We start from the raw sequence: 20396 nt of genomic DNA on the forward strand, positions 1-20396 counted from the left end.
ACATTGGTTGGGAGGAGAACAAACCACCATTTATAAGAGTGTGAAAACCTTATCTTAACAGACGTATTTTGAAGCCTTAAAGAAAAGTCTGAAAGAAAAAGTTCAAAGAGGATAATATCTGTTGGCGGTGGATCATGAATGTGTCAATGTAACGTAATTTCCCGGTAGGGTTTACTTGTTTTGTTATTTCATTCATTATTTCTATATTCATTCATTGGATACTGCGGTGGGATTTGCTGCTTCTTCTTCTTGCCTTTTTAAACCATCTATTTCATAAACTTCAATTCTTATAACGTTTCATCAACCGTCTATTTTAGTCCATCTACCATTTTCGAAAACCACTTTCATGCCTTTTATTCTACCAAGTAAGTAATTAAACTTTCACTTACAGATTATGGCCTTAACATAGTAAATCTAATGAATTTGTGTTTAGATTAAACCTTTCAATAAAACAATCATATAAACATTAGAAATGGGAGACTTACGAGTGAAGACTTATTAAATATTTCTTAAGCTATGGAAACCGATATATAGCTAAGTGAGTTATTAGAAACCTTTTTTAGGTGCACAAACCCAATCCATTTAACCTTCACAAATTATATTAAATAGTAGAGGTTTTTTAAGGTTTTGATCAAGGGTAAATAGAGTAAGGATAACCAAGGTCCCATGTCAGTTAGAGAGAGGAACGAAGCATTATAACCTCTCCGAAGTAAAAAAATTTTAAAAGTTGAGATGTGTTGAGGATTGTTGGGAGTTAGTCCCACATTGGCTAATTTAGAGAATGATTGTGGGTTTATAAGTAAAGGAATACATCTTCATTGTTACGAGGCATTTTGGGGAAGTTCAAAACAAAGCCATGAGAGCTTATGTTCAAAGTGGAGAATATCGTACCATTGTGGAGAGTCGTCATGGTATCAGAGTCATGCCCTAAACTTAGACATGACAATAGAATCCCCAAATATCGAACAAAAGGGAGGCTTATAGTACTTTGTTCGAGGGGAGGATTGTTGAGTGAGGCCTTCTGGAGAAGCCCAAAACAAAGCCATGAATATAGTACTTTATTCGAGGGGAGGATTGTTGAGTGAGGCCTTCTGGAGAAGCCTAAAACAAAGCCTGAAAGGGTTGTGTACTTTGTTCGAGGGCTCTAGAGAAAGGAGTCGAGCCTCGATTAAGGGGAGGCTGTTCGAGAACTCCATAAGCCTAAAGAGAGTTATAGTGTACTTTGTTCGAGGGGAGAATTGTTGAGTGAAGCCTTTTGGAAAAGCCGAAAACAAAGCCACGAGAGTTTTTGGAAAAGTTGAAAACAAAGCTACGAGAGCTCTCAAATATCATATCATGTCGAAGAATCTTGATTACCCATGTAGTATAAGATTGTGTTATGAATTTTGAGGGGGAAAAGGAGAAGAGAGGGCGTCGGTGCATGAAAAATAGTGATGGGAAGAGAGAGAAGAGGAGTGGGATGAGTGATGAGACGTATATAGAAGTCAAATAGTTTAATGGTGTGGAATGAATCCTGACCGTCCAGAAGGGACCCCATGGGTGACGTGGAAGCTCCTGAGGCGAAAAGAAATGGTGTGAATCTTAAAAAAGGGGCTCCCCTGCCACTGCCCCTATTAAATTCAGAATCCCTACCATTTCCCTTTCATAACCCTTCCTTATCATCTTTCTCTTTCGCCCATCTTCCTCTCTCTCTCTCTCTCTTATTTTCTTCCCTTCCTGTTGCTGTTGCTGTTCCTGTTTCTGTACCTGTTGCTGACATTTCTTGAAGCTTACACTTTTTCCCCACCTTTTTTCTTTTTTTTTTCTCCAATAAACTTTTCATTATCCTCTGTGTTGGCACCATTTCTTTTTTGTTTTCTCGCAACGCAATTGAATCCTCCTCCACATGGGAAGGCACTCTTGTTGCTATAAACAGAAGCTAAGGAAAGGACTTTGGTCTCCGGATGAAGATGAAAAGCTTCTCAATTATATCACCAAGCATGGCCATGGCTGTTGGAGCTCTGTCCCTAAACTCGCTGGTTCCCATCAATATCATCCCTTTTTCTTTTTCTATCCATACTAATCTCTCTCTCTCTCTCTCTCTCTCTCTCTCTCTCACTTCTCCTCTCCCTTCTTCCTTCCTTCTAGGCCTTCAACGCTGTGGAAAGAGCTGCCGCCTCCGATGGATTAACTACCTCAGGCCTGATTTAAAGAGAGGTCCTTTCTCCCAACAGGAGGAGGACTTGATCATTGAGCTTCATGCCGTGCTTGGAAACAGGTACTCCTCCTTTTTTCCTATCATCGTATCCTGCAATACCCATTGGAATTGAATGGTTTGTTTGTGCGCAGATGGTCTCAGATTGCTGCTCAGCTCCCAGGAAGAACAGACAATGAAATAAAGAACTTGTGGAATTCGTGCATTAAGAAGAAACTGAGGCAGAAAGGGATTGACCCCAACACCCATAAGCCTGTGTGTGTGTCAGCTGATGTTGACAATGAGAGTGAGAATAATAAGGTCCCGGCCACACCCACCTCTCACAGAAGCAACGACAACAGCTCCGATGAAGCCACCAACAATGCAACGGAGACAATACCTCTCCCAATCATCGCCAATCCACATAATTCCAATTCCCAAATCTTCTCCCAAACTCCACAGGACTTTTTCCGATTCCAAACTTCCACAACCAACACACCTTCTGAAATGGTGGATTACCTCTCTTTTCATCACCTCAATTACGCACCCTCTAGAATCCCAAATCCAAATCCCAATTCCCTCTGCTTCAACCTCCCCCCGCCGCCAATCCCGACCAAGCCCCAAGTACCCACCTGGGAGGGAACCACTTTCACCGGCGGTGTCGGCGGAAACAACCACTTCTACGACGCCAGTAACTTCTCCTGGGGGGGGCTCCCCGATTGCGCTAAATCAGAGAAACTAAATCCAACTGCAATTCCGGAAGACATCAAATGGTCGGAGTTTGTGGGGAATCCATATATGGTCATGGGGAACGCGGCGGCGGCAGTGCAAAATCAAGAATTTCAATTTCAAACTGAACCAATGTATGTAGAGAACATAAGTAGAGGTACGGCGGCGGAAACAGGGTTTATAACAGAGGCCGGGTGGCAGAGGCAACAAGCTTCCTCAGATGCTGTATATAACAAACACCTCCATACTCTTACTGTTTCTTTTGGAAATACCCTTTAACCTCCTCCTCCTCCTCCTCTACATACTCCAATTATTTGCCTAAACAACATTCAAGTAAATGAGTTTTCTTTTTTCTTTTTTTTCATTTTTCTTGGTTTGAAGCTCCATGCTTTGTGTTCATAGATATTATATATATTGTTAATAGAGATTGTGTGGATGATAGGATTACTTGGTTTTCATTTTGATGAAGAAAGAATGACTGAAACTTAGTGATAGACGTGATGTAATAAATGTAAGACAATTGTGTTTTGGGTTTATCCAGATTGTTAATGTTTGATGCTTGTCTTGTCTTTCACTGTGTTTGTTATCTGTAAAATTACGGACACCCAGAGGTTTATATACATTTTGGTTTCACTTTCCCCACTCTCCAACGTCACACCATTAAAACTGACCGTTAAAATAAGGTTGCTAGTTTAATTTATGTATAATTGTTAAGCTCATCACCATTCATAGGTCACAATTTCCCATATGGAATAATGAAATGAGAACACAACCCCAAGGCCACCAATTGGTCTGAGGCGGATGGAGAATAACTCCAACCTTGTAAAATAGTCAGTTGGTGATGCAACTTATTCGAGAGGGATATGTTTTATGAAGTAAAGTCAACTTGTTTTTGTCCCAAGTTCAACGAAGGTTGGAGGGAAGGTAATTAAGAATGATATAATATGATATGATATGAAATAAAAAAATATATGTAAATGGTCGAGGAGAAGGGGAATGAAGAGGGGGAGCAGCGGGTGTGGGCTTATAGGCATGTGCAGCCACAATAAAAAAATATGTATATAATGGAAGATAGTTTTGGAATATATTAGGTGAGTGAATTTTTATTTGGGGAATGCATGTGCGCCCAAATTATTAGAAGTAGGAAGGTAAGGTATATTTTGACATTTGCCGCCTCCGCGTTGGCTTTGCCTTTGTCAATATTATGACACCCCTCTCATTTTCAATTGCAATGCCTTCAACTCTCTCTTCTTTTCAGTTCAGGCCCACAAAATTGTACCATAAATTGTTAGAAAACATGCACATTTTTTAATAATTTGCATTAAATTATTATTATTATTATTTTAATATAATACGTTCCATTCTCTCTTTGATTTCCCTTTGAGTTGGAGAAAGAGAAGCAAAATGGGATTGCAGAGCTGCGAAGAGGGAAGAATCTGCTAAAATATCTAATTATTTAACCATCATTATTCAGCTGGGTTGAGATATTCCAATAATTTCCCATTTCTATTGTTTATTGTTTTGCTTCTTTGTATCATTACTAATTTTCTATACATATATGCAATCATTTACTCTTATTTTTGTAAAATATTTTTTGATCGAGGAACGATATGTTAGGATTGATACTAGTTGTTAGCTCTGATACCAATTGTTAGGATCGCTCAACAACGCACACACTCGATCAAGATGAACACAAAGAACAGGAGAGAGAAAATACAAGGAGGAATGTTGACTAAAGGTTTTATTATCGATGATTCAGGTATGTACAACAACATAGAATACATAGAATGAAGAAAAGTACGTTTTGAGAGTACGGCCTCATGGGGTATATATATATGGTTTCAATTTACTAAATATAGCTTTCAAAGATTTAAATCTGAAAGATATAATCTAACAAATATATCTCTATCAAATTTTTACCAAATATCTACCATATATATATCTCTCTATCAAATTTTTACAAAATATCTTCCAAATATATCTCTACCATATCTAGGCATCAGACTCTATATCTGGACAATCTCCCACTTGGAGACTGATCCAGTCAACCCCAACAATCTCCCAATTAGAGACTGGTCCAGTCAACCCCAACCATCTCCCACTTCGAGACTAATCCAGTCAATGAAGAATTTCATTCTCAATTTGTACCATACCACTTGAGGCTTTGCACAACCTCAATGTTCCAACATCAACACAAAATGTTTGTTAGATTCCTTGCACCCTCTATCTTCTCCAAGTACATCACCATCTTCCACTAACCTCCGAGTGAAATGGTATCACCTTCTGTGTTTTGTCTTTGAATGATAAACTGAATTCCTCACCAATTGCATGACACTCTAACTATCTATCTGAAGAATCTTCTTGCGTAGCTTCTTGCCTAATTCTTCTAGATAGTCTGTCATCCATATTATCTCCTTTCCAACTTCAGCTATTGCCACGTACTCAGCCTTCACAGATGAAAGAGCAACGCATTTCTGAAGTATAGACATCCCATCATTTGTAGCTTGCTCCCACTTAGTTGTATCCTCCAACTGTAGGGCCTCATCAAGGGGCTTTCGTTCCCCTTCATCAGTCACCAACTGATAGTGTAAAGAATGTACATACCTATTTGGTACTGATGGCTCTAGATGATCTTTTCAACACCTGCTCAGGTGTTACTTGCTTTGCTTCTGGTTCCTCAACAACAGTCTCAGGAGTTTCTTGAGTATCTGCTACAACATCATTAGATGAATCTTTCAACAACTCAACCTCAACTCCCACTTGCTTCACCTTTGGTTCCTCAGGCTCAGGAGTTTCTTGAGTATCTACTACAACATCACTAGATGAATCTTTCAACAACTCAACCTCAACTCCCACTTGCTTCACCTTTGGTTCCTCAACAATAGTCTCAGGAGTTTCTTGAGTATCTGCTACAACATCACTAGGTGAATCTTTCAGCAACTCAACCTCAACTCCCACTTGCTTCGTTGTCCTGGTACTTTTCTTCAATTCTCTAACTGTATTTGTGAAACTAACTCGTTTCTATTTGCTCATAACGCAGTTCTTATAAGGACTCATATCAACATTCCTTTAATGCTCATATGTCCAAGTCTATTATGCCATAGGCTTGAATTTGAAGCACTCTCAGCAACAGCAGCTGTAACGGCCCAAATCCACCGCTAGCAGATATTGTCCTCTTTGGGCTTTCCCTTTCGGGCTTCCCCTCAAGGCTTTAAAATGCGTCTACTAGGGGAAGATTTCCACACCCTTATAAATGGTGGTTTGTTCTCCTCCCCAACCAATGTGGGACATCACAATCCACCCCCTTCGAGGTCCAGAGTCCTCACTGGCACTCTTTCCTTCCTCCAATTGATGTGGGACCGCCCCCAAATCCACCCCCCTTTGGGGCCCAGCGTCCTTACTTGCACACCGCCTCATGTCTAACCCCCTTCGAGAAATAGCGAGAAGGCTGGCACATCATCCGGTGTTTGGCTCTAATACCAAATTTGTCACAACCTAATATTTTATTACAAACCATGACTATCAACGACACATGAATGCACAAAATAATTTAAATATGCAATAGAGAAAATCATTTAATTCCAATAAAATTTTCAAACGACAAACAAAAAAACCAATCAACAGTTATGAAACAAATTATGAAAGAATGCAAATACAAAATAAAGACTGGACTGACACCCCGGGACAACCCATTCCTCTGTGACAATCCCCGTCTCCATCATGCCCGCCCTTGACCGATGCCTCGTGCTCCTGAAAAAGGAAAACATAGCAAGGATGAGTATAAAAATTATACTCAGTAAGCCACCTACTTGTAGGCTCTCTTCGCATCCTAACTTAATAGATTCCCACGATCTCCTAATTCTGTTCTAGGACATCTGGATCTAATCTTAGTCCCTTGGAGCTTGCCCCTTGGGCTTCACCGCTTCATCGTCCTTTCATTAGATACCTAAAGGTTCCTTACGCCAAGTTGATATGGTCGATATCTCTCTATGAGGCACTACCTTTGCATGGCTATCTAGGACTACATGGTATCTAGCCTAGGGGTGTGCTGAGTACCTCTTAACCCATATAGTCCCCCTATGGGGGGCGCGACCCAACCCGTTCCCTGTTGGGTTTTATGTCCTAAAACTCATAGTTTGTAAACAAAAACATATTCTATTTTCAATAAAGTTATTATTGTTGTTTATTCAGTAAAGATTGTTATTAAATAAAGTGAACTTTACGATCATTAATCTAAATCCAATAAACTAAGAACACTCTGGCTATAGTATGATTACTTGAACTATATGTAGAGACATAAGAGTGGATCAAGTTCAAGTATATAGTCAAAATGATCTATAGTATAAGGATAAGGCTGAGTACCTTATTCTGGAGATACTATGGATGCGGCCCACTTTTGTATATGATATAAACAATGTGATCACTAAATTGTACATGTGGAGACATGTGAGTGGGGGCGTCCTATGCAATGAGTATTGCATAAGATCGGACCATGAAGAAAACCACTCTCACTTTATAATGTCGTTTACTGTTGAGACTGATTTTCTTTTCATTCGATAACCTAGGTAACTCAATTTTAATCCTGAGCTAACTATGAACTCCTGTTTATTCGGAATTATCCTTAGATTTGCATGGGTGAGAGTGGCTCTAGTTCGCCGACTCAATAGACCTCCCATTTCAGGGGTAAAACTGGGTGAATGGCTGGGGACGTGGGGTGCAAGATGGAATTCACTCATACCCACTTTTATGGATAGAAGAGAGGTAGTTCTCTTAAGCACTGACTCCAGGTCTTGAACAAGGTGCCCCACCCTCTCATTGGCCTGAGAGGGATTCGGTTTACTGGTTGGACCACAAACCAATTGTTCATTAGAGGATCGGTGAGACATAAGGAACAAGAAGTAACTTCAGGGGTAAAATGGTAAATTGACCCAGTTCCAGTTACGAACAACCTGTGAATGATCGACTTACTAATCATGGTTATATCAAATGGACAGAAATATATCTATAGTGAGAGGAGTGCAACTACTAGGCTATAGTGGAGTGTCCTAGTAGTTAACGAATGTTGGTTAACAAGGTTAATGAGTTTAATCGGTTAATCTTGGATCGTTGGAGCCCATGATCTATAGGTCCATTAGGTCCCTCTACTAGCTCATATCGGACTAAACCATAGAATAGTGTGATGAGTGAGTTCGAAGTGTTCGAATTCAAATTAGGGAATATGCGCTACATATACGATATATTTAACCGCATTTTTGTTTTATTTACGAATTAAACAAAAAGAGAGAATCTGATATATTTAAATAAGATTTAAATATCTTAATCAAGTATGTGTCGAATTGACTGGGATTGGCATTTGAATTAATATTAAATATTAATTAAATTGTTTAATTAATCATTTATGTTACTTTAATTTGAAATTAATTATTCAAATTAATTGTTGAATTAAAATGAAGAAAGTCAAAATGTTGACTTCATTTAATGTAAAATCCATGTGAGTGGAATTTTGAGGTGTCAAAATTTGGTTTAACCAAACTTGCTTGCTTGCCAAATAAATTCCACAAGTTTGAGTGTCAAAATTTGGTTAACTCAAACATGCATGCTTGCCACATAATCCCAAACATTTGAGTGGATTTTTGAGTGTCAAAATTTGGTGATCTCAAATTTGCATGAACATGCAAACATGACTCTTTAAATAGAGTGATCATGGTACATGGAAGGTCTTCTTCTTCTTGGTGAAAAACCTTGAGAAAAACCTCTCACAAACACTCTCTTCATATATACAAAATCCCTCCCAAGTTTAGTCACTCACCGGATTCCACAATCCCATTCTAAGGTCGGAGGATAGTGGAGAAGACACTATGGTGGTTTGAAACCAGTTCGTGAGGAAAAAGAAGTTTGAACTACAAAAGGTTAGTATTCAAACTCCTTAAGTTTTAATACTTATGAACATGCTAGTTATTTACTATAATTGATGTTCTAAAAATGCCTAAGATCCAAATTGCTTCCGCATGTATTATATTAACACCATCATTCCCATGAAGCTAATGGGTTATACGACGTGGGGACACATTTCCCATGCAAAACCACTAAGAGCAATAAGAACTGGTCAGGAACCCTTGGTCCTCCCATGAAGCTATTAGATACTGTTCTCACGCTAGCAATCTATGAACATTCCTGAGATACTTTGTTGTCGTGGTAATCCATTAAGTTCCTAGGGGAAGGTTAAGTCTAGCTAGAGCGACTTGTCGTTCCTAACATCAAATCCCTAGGCTTATCATAGTAATGGGCCATAGAAAATAACAGAGTGTGCATACAACCATCGTCTAACATCATACTATATAATTCATGCAAATTAGACACGCAGGCTCAAGGGGGCGATGGCCTCCATCAAGCACCTAGAATGCGAAGTTCACGCTCAATGGGGCGAAGTCATCCATCAAGCACCCAGAACGCAGAATACGCAATTCCAACATGAATTAACACATGCAAACGTACAACGGAAATTAAAAGCATGATCGCACGCTCAAATAATTCACCCAAAACTTCTCATAATATTACACATCATCAGCTCATAACAATTATTCACAAGAGGCTACCACCTAAGGCGAATAACTAGCATGCATACAGTCCAAGCGAATCCTACAAGTATTTCTTCCTAAACACCGAGTGGTGACTTACCTGGTTGATGCGTGCCCTTTTGCTATCGTTTTTTTGCCCGTGAGGTGTCCAAAAATACTGATTTTCTTCAATTAGGTCTTTATTCACATAAAAACAGTATTAGAACTGGAATCGGGACAACAATCGGGCAAACAGAGGACAAACAGGCCAAAACGACCGTTCTCACGCGCGAGGAAGTGCACCAGTTACAGACCGCACGTGCGATTGCTTCTACGCAGTTGCGGGTTAGACAGTCCGGTTCGGCTTGGGGTTTGCAGGCGACACGTGTCGTCATCTCACTGGGGATGCGTTGCTCCAGCCGCGATGATGCATGTCTGGTGCCTGCCGTGCCGCCCTCTGCCGCTCCCTGGCCGACGCAGTCTTTTTTTTCTCTCTCTCCTCTGCAATCCGTAACACAGAGTCACATTTTCGATTTACATATCTTTTGGTTTGGAGTTCGGATCGAGATGATTTCTTCGGCATGGTATTTTTTTTGTAATTTTTTAGCTTAACTACCAGACGAGTTAAGAGCATCGGAAGTTCACTTACCGTTCTCAGACGATTCTCAGATCTCCACCTTCAGATTCAGATTTCGGCCAAACTTCTTCACAGATTGTGCGTAGAGTTGTTCTTAGATGAATATCTCAACATTTTAGGTCTCGATTCATATAGGAAAAGCTCATATCTGAAAAATGTCGTTCAGAACCTTACCTCACGAAACGTTCTTGGATCTTGATGGAGCATTGGCCTCGCTAGCCTCTCAGTCCTTGTACAGGTCTCGTCTGAAGGTGGATTCCGACGGTGGTTTGATGAACTTCGCAACGACTCTTTTCTGTTTCCTCTCAATTTTCTCTCTAACTTTCTTTTTCTTTTGCAGGAGATTTGATGGGGTTTTCCTTGAACCCCTATTATGGCTGGAGGGGCAAAATGACACATTTTTGCCCCTCTGTTGACTTAGCCCCTCCCCCCCTCTTTTTTTTGGCGTTACAAACTCTCCCCTTAGGAACTTTCGTCCCTGAAAGTGGATATCCCTTGAAAGAGTTCGGGATAAGCTCTCCTCACGTCCTCTTCTCGTTCCCAGGTTGCCTCTTCCTCACGGTGGTTACTCCATGAGACCTTAACCAAGGGAATAACTTTGTTGCGCAATCGCCTAGTGTCTCGAGCCAAAATTTTATTAGGCTTTTCCTCGTAAGACAGATCTTCCCGAAGAGGCAGCGTCTTGTGCTCGATTACATGGGTAGGGTCTAGAGTGTACTTCCGTAGCATGGATACAGGAAACACATTGTGTACAGCGGCAAGGCTCGGTGGCAGGGCAATTCTGTAAGCCACAGCCCTGTTAAATAAAAGCCATGCCTTATTTAGTTACATCTTAATTCACGCGAATGGAGAAGCGTGATTCTAGGAGCCATTGTTTTGGCAATTTGGGCGAAGTCTTCGTCCACTTCTTCTATTTTTGTATATTTGTTTTTTCTATTTTTGTAATTAGATTTGTTATTTAAACCGTTCAACTGAAGTAAAATAAAAACATCGAGTCTTCAGGAATCTCTTACTCTCTCTCCTTTTACTTCCGCTAATTTTTCCTTCGAAGAAACCTTCGGCAAATTTTTCGTCGACACTGTCTTCCGAATTGCTAGAGTCAACAAGTGGTATCAGAGCCTCGTTGAAGCGATCGGTAGTATACCATCACAGAAGAGCCAACCTATCAACAATCAAGTTGAATGGCTCAAGTGGTTAGAGTGTCTACCTAACAACACACAGGTCTCAGGTTCGAGTAGAAGAAAATGCAAAGGGCGAAAATAAGCAAATCGTGGGGTCCATCCCGAGCAAGCTCCGCTCACTCCTCCACGCCGCCGTCAAGTGCCGGCATCTCCATCACCACAACGAAGAGGCCGACGTCGTGATGACGGGCGTCGAGTTGTCGTTGAGCGAGTGGGCCTTGTTGATGTTGACCGCCGTCGTTCAGTACCTGATGTTGACAAGGTCCAACTACAACGAGTGGGCCTTGTTGATGCGCGTCAACCTACAGGCGCAAGGGCCGTCTACTCTGTCCCACGGGCGCACGCGCGGGAAAGATGGGAATCAAAAGAAGGAGTCGACCAATGGCTCCGTCGTCGAGATCGAAGGGCGCGGCACCATCCTGTTCATCAGTAAGGGAGGAGGCGAGCATCGCAAGCTGACCGACGTTCTACTTCATCCCGATGCTCAAGGTTAACCTTGTGAGCCTGGGTCAACTCGATGAGACAAGTTGCTTCATTACCATCGAGCGCGGACTACTGAAAATCTGCGATAATCAACGACGCCTGCTCACGCAGGCAAGGCGCACCACAAACCGTCTTTACATCCTGGAGTTAGAGATAGACCAACCCGTTAGCCTCCCGGGACCGAGAAGAGGTATCTTGGAGGTGGCACGCAAGGTACGGACACTTAAACTTTCCTGCCCTAGAAAAGCTACAGAAGAAGGAAGGAGTTGGTGCACGCCTTTCAGAGAGTCTCTTCCTCCTGTTAGTCGATGACAAAAGCCATGTGGCTGACTCTGCTGCAAGCGAAAAGTGAGGCGGTTAAGCGCATTAAGGCGCGAGCGGAGAATTCACCTCGGCAAGTTTCAGTAAGTACTTCATGTGGCTGACTCTGTTGCAAGCGAAAAGTGAGGCGGTTAAGCGCATTAAGGCGCGAGCGGAGAATTCACCTCGGCAAGTTTCAGTACGTACTGCGACGAGATTGGCATACAACGGCGCCCTACTCCCCCCAACAGAGAAGACGCCATATGAGGCCTGATACAAGTGTACATCATTTTCACGTGTTCGACTGCGTCGCATACATGAAGGTAACACATCCCCATCTCGCCAAGCTCGATCCTGTAGGGGGGCGAGCTCACGTGTCTCGCGACGTCGTCTTCGACGAAAGCACCTTCTGGCAGTGGAATGACGTGATCGAGGCAGACCGTAATCCAAATCAATTCACTGTGGAGTACCTCGTCACCGAGCCTGAAGAAGGAGGAGCCCAGCATCAGGAGACGTCACCGTCGCCAGCAGGTGCACCACCTGAACCAGTGGAATTCGCAACACCACAGACTGCGGATTCGACGCTGGATGCCGATCACGATACTGATCTAGAGGCTAGGTACCGGAGGATGGATGACCTAGTGGGAGGAGGTGAACCACCTGGACTAGCAGCGTGCGAGCTCGAGGAAGTGGCCGAACTACATGCCGTTAGTGCAGATGAACCAAACACCTTCGCCGAAGCAGAAAAGAACCCGTGCTGGCGGAAGGCAATGCAGGAGGAGATGACATCCATCACTGAGAACCAGACGTGGAGTCTGGAGGATATGCCCCCGAGACACCGAGCCATAGGGCTCAAATGGGTCTTCAAACTGAAGCGCAACGAAAAAGGAGAAGTTGTGAAGCACAAGGCTCGTCTGGTGGCGAAGGGCTATGTCCAGAAGCAAGGAGTGGACTTCGAAGAGGTATTTGCACCAGTAGCAAGGTTAGAATCCGTTCGTTTCTTGCTGGCAATTACAGCACATCACTCTTGGGAGGTTCACCATATGGACGTAAAGTCTGCTTTCCTTAACGGAGAGTTGAAGGAGACCGTCTATGTTCGACAACCACCTGGCTTCCTGGATAAGGACAACCCTAATAAGGTACTGCGCCTGCACAAAGCACTCTACGGGCTTCGACAAGCCCCACGAGCCTGGAACGCGAAGCTTGACAGTACCCTACTGTCACTGAATTTCAAACGTTGTGCCTCTGAGCATGGCATGTACACGTACGGCCACGGCAAAAAGTGACTGATCGTGGGAGTGTACATCGACGACCTCATAATCACTAGAGGCGACGTGGGAGTCCTCGAAAGGTTCAAGAAGGAGATGTCGAAAAACTTCGAGATGAGCGATCTCGGTGTGCTCAGCTACTACCTCGGCATCGAAGTGCAACAGAACTCTTCCGGCATCTCCATCTGCCAAAGTGCATACGCGAGGAAGTTGCTGGACACAACTGGGCTTGTGGACAGTAATCCTACTAGGACGCCAATGGAGGCCCGACTTCAACTAAGGAAGGCCGACACTACGACGACAGTCGTCTCCACCAATTACCGCAGCATTGTCGGGAGTCTGCGCTATCTGGTAAACTCTCGTCCTGGTCTTGCTTATTCTGTTGGCTATGTGAGCAGGTTTATGGAAGCACCTAGGGAGGAGCATTTAGTGGCTGTCAAGCGCATCCTGCGCTATGTAGCCGGAACTAGAGGCTGGGGTGTGAGATATTGTGCAGGGAGCGGAAAGGAGAAACTCAAGCTGGTCGGCTACAGTGATAGTGACATGGCCGGTGACGTTGATGATCGTAAGAGCACCAGCGGAATGATCTACTTTCTCTCAGGCGGCGCGATCTGCTGGCAATCAACAAAACAGAAGGTGGTTGCTTTGTCTTCCTGCGAAGCAGAATACATCGCCGCTTCGATGGCAGCAACACAAGGGATCTGGCTTGCACGACTAATGGAAGAACTCATCGGGAGAGAAAGCGATCCACCAATGCTATACGTAGACAACAAAGCTACGATCTCCCTGATCAAAAATCCAGTTTTGCACGACCGGAGCAAGCACATAGAAATCAGATTCCACTACATTCGAGAATGTGCAGATTGAGGGCTCATCAAGATTGATTTCATCCGAACAGAGGAACAACTTGGAGACATTTTCACCAAGTCCCTGGCGCGGGTGAAATTCGAAGAACTACTGTCAAAGATCAGAGTTCAAATAATAAGGTACAGCTTTTAGGAGGAGATTGTTAAATAAAAGTCATGCCTTATTCAGTTACATCTTAATTCACGCGAATGGAGAAGCGTGATTCTAGGAGCCATTGTTTTGACAATTTGGGCGAAGTCTTCGTCCACTTCTTCTATTTTTGTATATTTGTTTTTTCTATTTTTGTAATTAGATTTGTTATTTAAACTGTTCAACTGAAGTAAAATAAAAACATCGAGTCTTCAGCATTATCAGCGAATCTCTCACTCTCTCTCCTTTTACTTCCGCTAATTTTTCCTTCGAAGAAACCTTCGGCCAATTTTTCGTCGACACTGTCTTCCGAATTGCCAGAGTCAACAAGCCCTAACTCTTTCTAGAATCTCAAAGAGGCCTATGACCCTTGGGCTTAATTTTCCCTTCTTTTCAAACCTCAACACCCTCTTTATAGGGGCTACCTTCAGGAACACGTGGTCACCCACCTCAAATTCGAGGTCCCTTCTACGCAAATCCGTATAGCTTTTCTGTCGGCTCTGTTCCCAGTAGTTGATGCATGCCTACCTCTTCCCAAAACACTGGTGTTCAACACCTACGCCTATACAGTGCCTCGAAGGGGGGCCATCTGGATGGTCGCTTGATAATTGTTATTGTAGGTAAACTCCATCAAAGGAAGATGTTCATCCCAGCACCCAGAGAAATCTAAGGAATAGGCTCGTAACATATCCTCTAAGATCTGATTCAACCTTTCGGTTTGTCCGTCCGTTTTAGGATGAAACGCTGTACTGAACCTCAATTGAGTTCCTAGTGCTATCTGGAGACTTTTCCAAAATTGAGAGGTGAACCTGGTGTCCCAGTCTGATACTATGGACACTGGTACCCCGTGCAGGCGTACTATCTCCTTGATATATAACTGAGCCCACTGATCGACTCGATATGTGGACTTGCCTCAAATGAAGTGGGCCGTCTTGGTCAATCTGTCTACAACTTCCCAGATGACGTTGAAACCCTTCTTTGTCTTTGGCAAACCTAAGATAAAATCCATACAGACTGTTTCCCATTTTCACTGGGGAACGTTCCGGGGCTGTAGCAGTCCTGCTGGGTGATAGATGTAGTTATCTTTGTTTGCTGTCAATACATTGCTTCTTTCTTTTCTGGCCCTGGGGAGCTTGTACCTGATCTGCCCGGGAGTCCTATTCCTTCTACCGGCGAGATAGTTCCAATTGTTGTAGTCTCTTTCTTTCTTCGCTAGTACATAATTTCTGGGAGGGATAGAGTTTGTATTTGTATTGACTATGGCATTGACTAAATAAGCTAAGCTATACTGTCAAATAAGAAGGACTCTCCTAAAGTGTATAACGAACCAAAGAAGCCTTGCAATCTAAGAGCTGTCCATGGGGATTGAGTGTTGGAAACCCCTAGGAAGATTCCCATGCAGTCTGACGAGCTGAATACTAGATTGAAAGGCTTCCTTTTATATCAAACTCATTGTACAAGCTTTCAAAGCCTATAAGATATAAATGGTTTCAATGGCACCCCTCCATTGCCCTTTCCTGGGAAAGTATTCCCACCTGCTAACTAGTTCCTCCCCTTTCCTTTCATGGAGACTTTCTTTTTGGGGACCAGGACCATCATTGTTTATTTAAGTTATCTACTCCCTTCTCTGAAGAATCAACATTGGAAAATCATTCCACTGAGGGGGCTTGAGGTAGTCTTCTAAAATGAGGGTACCACTTTTCTATTTAATAATTTCAATGTGAATTGAGAATGAACTATACATATTCTTGGAAGATTAGACAGAGCCTCGAGCCTAAAAAGGGATTACACTAAATTGTTCTCTGATATGCTTTCTAGGAGCAACTCTCAGTCTGAGAACAACCCTTTTTTTCCTTGGTGAGTAAAGGCAAGCGGAACAAGACTTTGTTGAAGCACCATACTCACATACTCTCCCTTCGGTGTCACAATTATACTATGAAGAGAGTAGGTTGTGACCCTCACGTCATGACAAGCAAAGCGGCATCCCTCAAGAGACGCCCATCCAGCCACATGCGGGCGAATATAGAAGAGTATCATGATGCGATCGAGGAGGACGATGCATCATCCAAAACACCACCACGCGAAGTGGACATTGAAGACAAGTTGAGACATAAGTAAGATAGAGACATCGGAATAGACATGAAGGGCAAAGATAGGCTTGTTGAAGGGTCGGGTAGGGCCCCGGGCCTTAACCTCAAAAGTTGGAGTTTCGGAAGAAATATGGGCATGGAGTTTGGGAGTTAAGTCCGTCCATATGAAATATGATTGCTCACCAAGTTTCGTGTCAATTGGACACCGGACGGACAATGCACGACACCTTATGACCGTTCACCAAAATCATGTCTACATCTGGAAGATTGAAAATGACTCGAAATGTAATATAGGGGGTACCATGGTGTTAGCTCTCCACCACCTCTGGGCCCTGTGGCCTAAGTGAGCTACCCTGTGGCACATACGTGTGTCACAGTGTGAGCGAGCGTGTCGAGACGAGTGTCTCGAGCGACTTCCTTTGAAATGGGTTTTTTAAGGATGGTATCGGACGGCACGGGAGTGCCGATATTGTGCCCCAGCCCGCGTGTTGGAGGTTGCTACATACACCCGCTATCCGATACAGTATCCATAAACGACTCGGCATTGGCACGGGAGGGCCAATGCCTCGATAAAACTCGAATGGATGGATGTTCGGGAAGTCCTAATGAGATGAATGACACGCGGGCCCATTCTCGATGGCATGATCGAGCGAGTTATGATGGCCGACGACATCCTAAGACTCGAGATGGCATCAAGACATATGGACCCCGTCGATGGGGATCGAGATGACAAGATAAGATGCGACCTTGCATTGAGAGACCTTGGCCCGAGTAGAGGCAAGGTCGAGTCGAATGACTTGGCCTAGTGTAGAGGCAAGTCGGATGTATCGCAGACGATTGAACATACACGCGTAGGCGGCGTGTGTGGTTGAACAAGCTTGAATTTCGCACAAGTGATGTTCGATTGGTGAAGATAAACCTTGCCTAAGGTCCGACGAAGCCACAAAGCCGGGGTGAAAAATATATATGGGGCTTAATTCTCCTTAAAGCTAGTCGTGAGCGTGTCAAGATCACGATGTCGCACGGTAAAAAAATGTAGGACCATGACACTGGCCGCTGCCTCGGGGCCTTCATCTGCTGCCAAGTCAAGCAACGGCTTACGAAATCCACTATGTCCCTTTTCATTTCGGACCACGTATCTTTTCAGATCTTGATACATCTTTGTACTTCTAGGGTGGAACATATAAGATGTATCATGGGCTTCAGTCATAATATCTTTTAAGACTCTCTCGTCTTGGGGAACGCATATGCGATTTTGCCACAATAGGTCCTTGTCTGAGGAGATAGAATACCCTGCTGGTCTCTCTGTCTCAGTCTGATTCCACACTTTACTAAGGTGTTTATCAGATCTCTGAGCGTCGATAATTTGCTTTCATAGGGTGGGTTGTATGGTCAACTGTGTCATCTGAACAATACCACCTTTGACCACCACATCTATCCCAGCCCTCTTCATCTCATCTTGTAGTCTTTCCTGCATGGTGATCATCGCGGAAGTATGCATAGCCCTCTTGCTCAATGCATCAGCTACAATGTTGGCTTTGCCTGGATGGTACAGGATTTCTATGTCATAATCCTTTATCAGTTCCAACCATCGCCTTTGTCTCATATTGAGCTCCTTCTACATGAACAATACTTGAGACTCTTATGATTAGTGAAGACTTATACTTTTTCCCATTCAGGTAATGCCGCCACGTTTTCAGAGCAAACACTACCCCTGCTAACTCGAGGTCATGTGTGGGGTAGTTTTGTTCATTCCTTCAGTTGTCTAGAAGCATACGCTATCACCTTACCCTTCTGCATGAGCACACACCCTAAACCTTTCCCTAATGCATCACTGTACACCACGAGATTACTTGACCCATTCGTAATTGTAAGAACTGGTGCAGTCACCAACCTCTCCTTGAGTTCCTGGAAACTCTGTTCGCAAGCTGGAGTCCAAGCAAAATGCTTGCCCTTCTTGGTTAGCTGAGTGAGTGCTGAGGAAATTTTAGAGAAATCCTAGACAAATATCCAACTAGCCCGAGAAAACTCCTCACCTCCGTGACTGGTCGGCTTTGGCCACCTCATCACTGCTTCTATCTTAGCTGGGTCCACTATAATCCCCTTGCTTGACACTACGTGACCCAGAAATGCTACTTCAGACAACCAAAACTCGCACTTGGAGAACTTGGCATACAGCTGCTGGGCTCTCAGTATTGTCAGAACTTTTCTTAGGTGTTCTCCGTGATCTACCCCTGACTTAGAGTATACCAGAATTTCGTAGATGAACACTATGACAAAAGTGTCTAAGAATTCCTTAAACACCCTGTTCATTAGTTCCATGAAAACCGCTGGTACATTGGTAAGACCAAAGGACATAACGAGAAACTCGTAATGTCCATACCGACTTCTGAAGGTTGTCTTGGGTCTATCCACTTCTCTGATCCTCAACTGATGATACCCCGACCTTAAGTCAATTTTCGAGAAAACTATTGCTCCCTATAGCTGATCAAACGGGTCGTCAATTCTCGGGAGGGGGTACTTATTCTTTATGGTGACATGGTTTAGTTCCCTGTAATCAATACACAATCGCATGGACCCGTCCTTCTTCTTGACAAACAGAACAGAGGCTCCCTAGGGTGATACACTGGGTCAGATGAAACCCTTATCTAACAGCTCCTGTAATTGTTCCTTCAATTCCCTGAGTTCTGCAAGTGCCATCCTGTAAGGTGCCTTGAAGATCGGCACAATTCCTGGTTCTAAATCGATCCCAAAATCGACTTCCCTAGCTGGGGGCAAACCTGGTGAATCCTCCGAAAAGACGTCTACTAACTCCCTGACGATGTGTACAGATGAGGCTATTTGTTTGTTACTATTGGCTAAGGTCACGCTGGCTAGAAATGTACTTGTGCCACTAGAAATCAACTTCTTAGCCCTTAATGTTGTTACAACGCTTGGGGTTCCTTTGGAAGTCGCTCCCTTGTAGGTACAGTTGTCCCTTGACGGGAGCCTGAGAGTCACTATTCGAGTCTCGCAATCTATCACAATGCGATTCTCGCCTAGCCAATCCATACCCAAGATGACATCAAAGTCTTGCATGCTTAACACTATCAGTGTAGCTTCGATGACACGTCTTGATATTGTTACACCACCTCCCTTAACCCTATGGGTAGCTAACAACAGCTCGTGAGCAGGGGTGGACACTAATAGGCTGATCTCTAAAGGTTCTTTCTTTAGGTGCGTTAGCTCTACAAACTCCTCAAATACAAACGAATGCTTTGAACCCTAATCAAACAATACTAAAGCAAGATGGCCAAATACGGGTAGCGTACCTGTGACAACTGCGTCAGGCTGGTTAGCTTGCCTAGCTGTCGTTGCGTGGGCTACAGCTCACTCCTGCTAATGTTGAGCACCCTGCCCCTCTAATGCTGTACTGTAGACCATTTGATGCGTTGATCGTTTCTCTAAGGGCAATCCACTGCAAAGTGCCCTACCTGGCCGCATCTATAGCGGGTGTCTGTTCCTGCCTTGCACTCCCCCATGTGAGGACGCCGACAGTTAGGACAAAGGGTCATGTTCTGTACCAGGGCTCTTCTTCATTTATCAGTGCGACCACGGGGCGGTCTACCAGTTCTGGGGTGGCTTCGGTCTGTCCCCTTTTCCTGGGCTGCAGTGTGGGATGACTATGCTGTTCCCAATTGTAGCTTGTTGGTGTGGGGCGCGTCAAGGAGGGTCGCCACCTGAAGGGCTTTCGCATAATCGAAGATGACTGGGCCGTCACATTCCCCTTCAGGTCCTCCCTCTGGCCAGCAATAAATCGTTCGGCCTTCAACTCATTAGAACTAACATAGGCTAGAGAAAACCTTGCTAACCTACTGAACTCTAAGTCATATTCCTCCACTAATCTGTCTCCCTATTTCAATTCGAGGAATGATGCCTGCATTTTCACTCTAGCAGTGATTGGGTAATATTTGTAGAGATAAGCATCTTTAAACTGGTACCA

At 43.6% G+C, this 20396-nt stretch overlaps 1 protein-coding gene and 1 long non-coding RNA gene across 3 annotated transcripts; one reads left to right on the top strand and one right to left on the bottom strand.

The window, feature by feature from the left end:
• Nucleotides 1-1640: 1640 nt before the first annotated feature.
• LOC111461974 (transcription factor MYB61-like) lies at nucleotides 1641-3360 on the top strand. 2 transcript variants are annotated; one of them, XM_023105618.1, is made up of 3 exons: nucleotides 1643-2018; nucleotides 2128-2257; nucleotides 2329-3360. In XM_023105618.1, the coding sequence occupies exons 1-3, from the start codon at nucleotides 1886-1888 to the stop codon at nucleotides 3179-3181; spliced, it is 1116 nt and encodes a 371-aa protein (XP_022961386.1). In that variant the 5' UTR covers nucleotides 1643-1885; the 3' UTR covers nucleotides 3182-3360. The 2 variants fall into 2 exon arrangements, with proteins under 2 accessions (XP_022961385.1, XP_022961386.1); XM_023105617.1 differs by having other exon boundaries at nucleotides 1641-2257.
• Nucleotides 3361-11112: 7752 nt separating this feature from the next.
• On the bottom strand, nucleotides 11113-18991 carry LOC111461975. Its single transcript, XR_002713676.1, has 3 exons — nucleotides 18981-18991; nucleotides 14604-14657; nucleotides 11113-11151 (listed from the first exon to the last, which is right to left on the bottom strand). It is a non-coding gene; the product is annotated as an uncharacterized LOC111461975 (long non-coding RNA).
• Between the last annotated feature and the right edge of the window lie 1405 nt (nucleotides 18992-20396).

Source organism: Cucurbita moschata, unplaced genomic scaffold, assembly GCF_002738365.1.
Source record: "Cucurbita moschata cultivar Rifu unplaced genomic scaffold, Cmos_1.0 Cmo_Scf00026, whole genome shotgun sequence".
Lineage (NCBI taxonomy): Eukaryota > Viridiplantae > Streptophyta > Magnoliopsida > Cucurbitales > Cucurbitaceae > Cucurbita > Cucurbita moschata.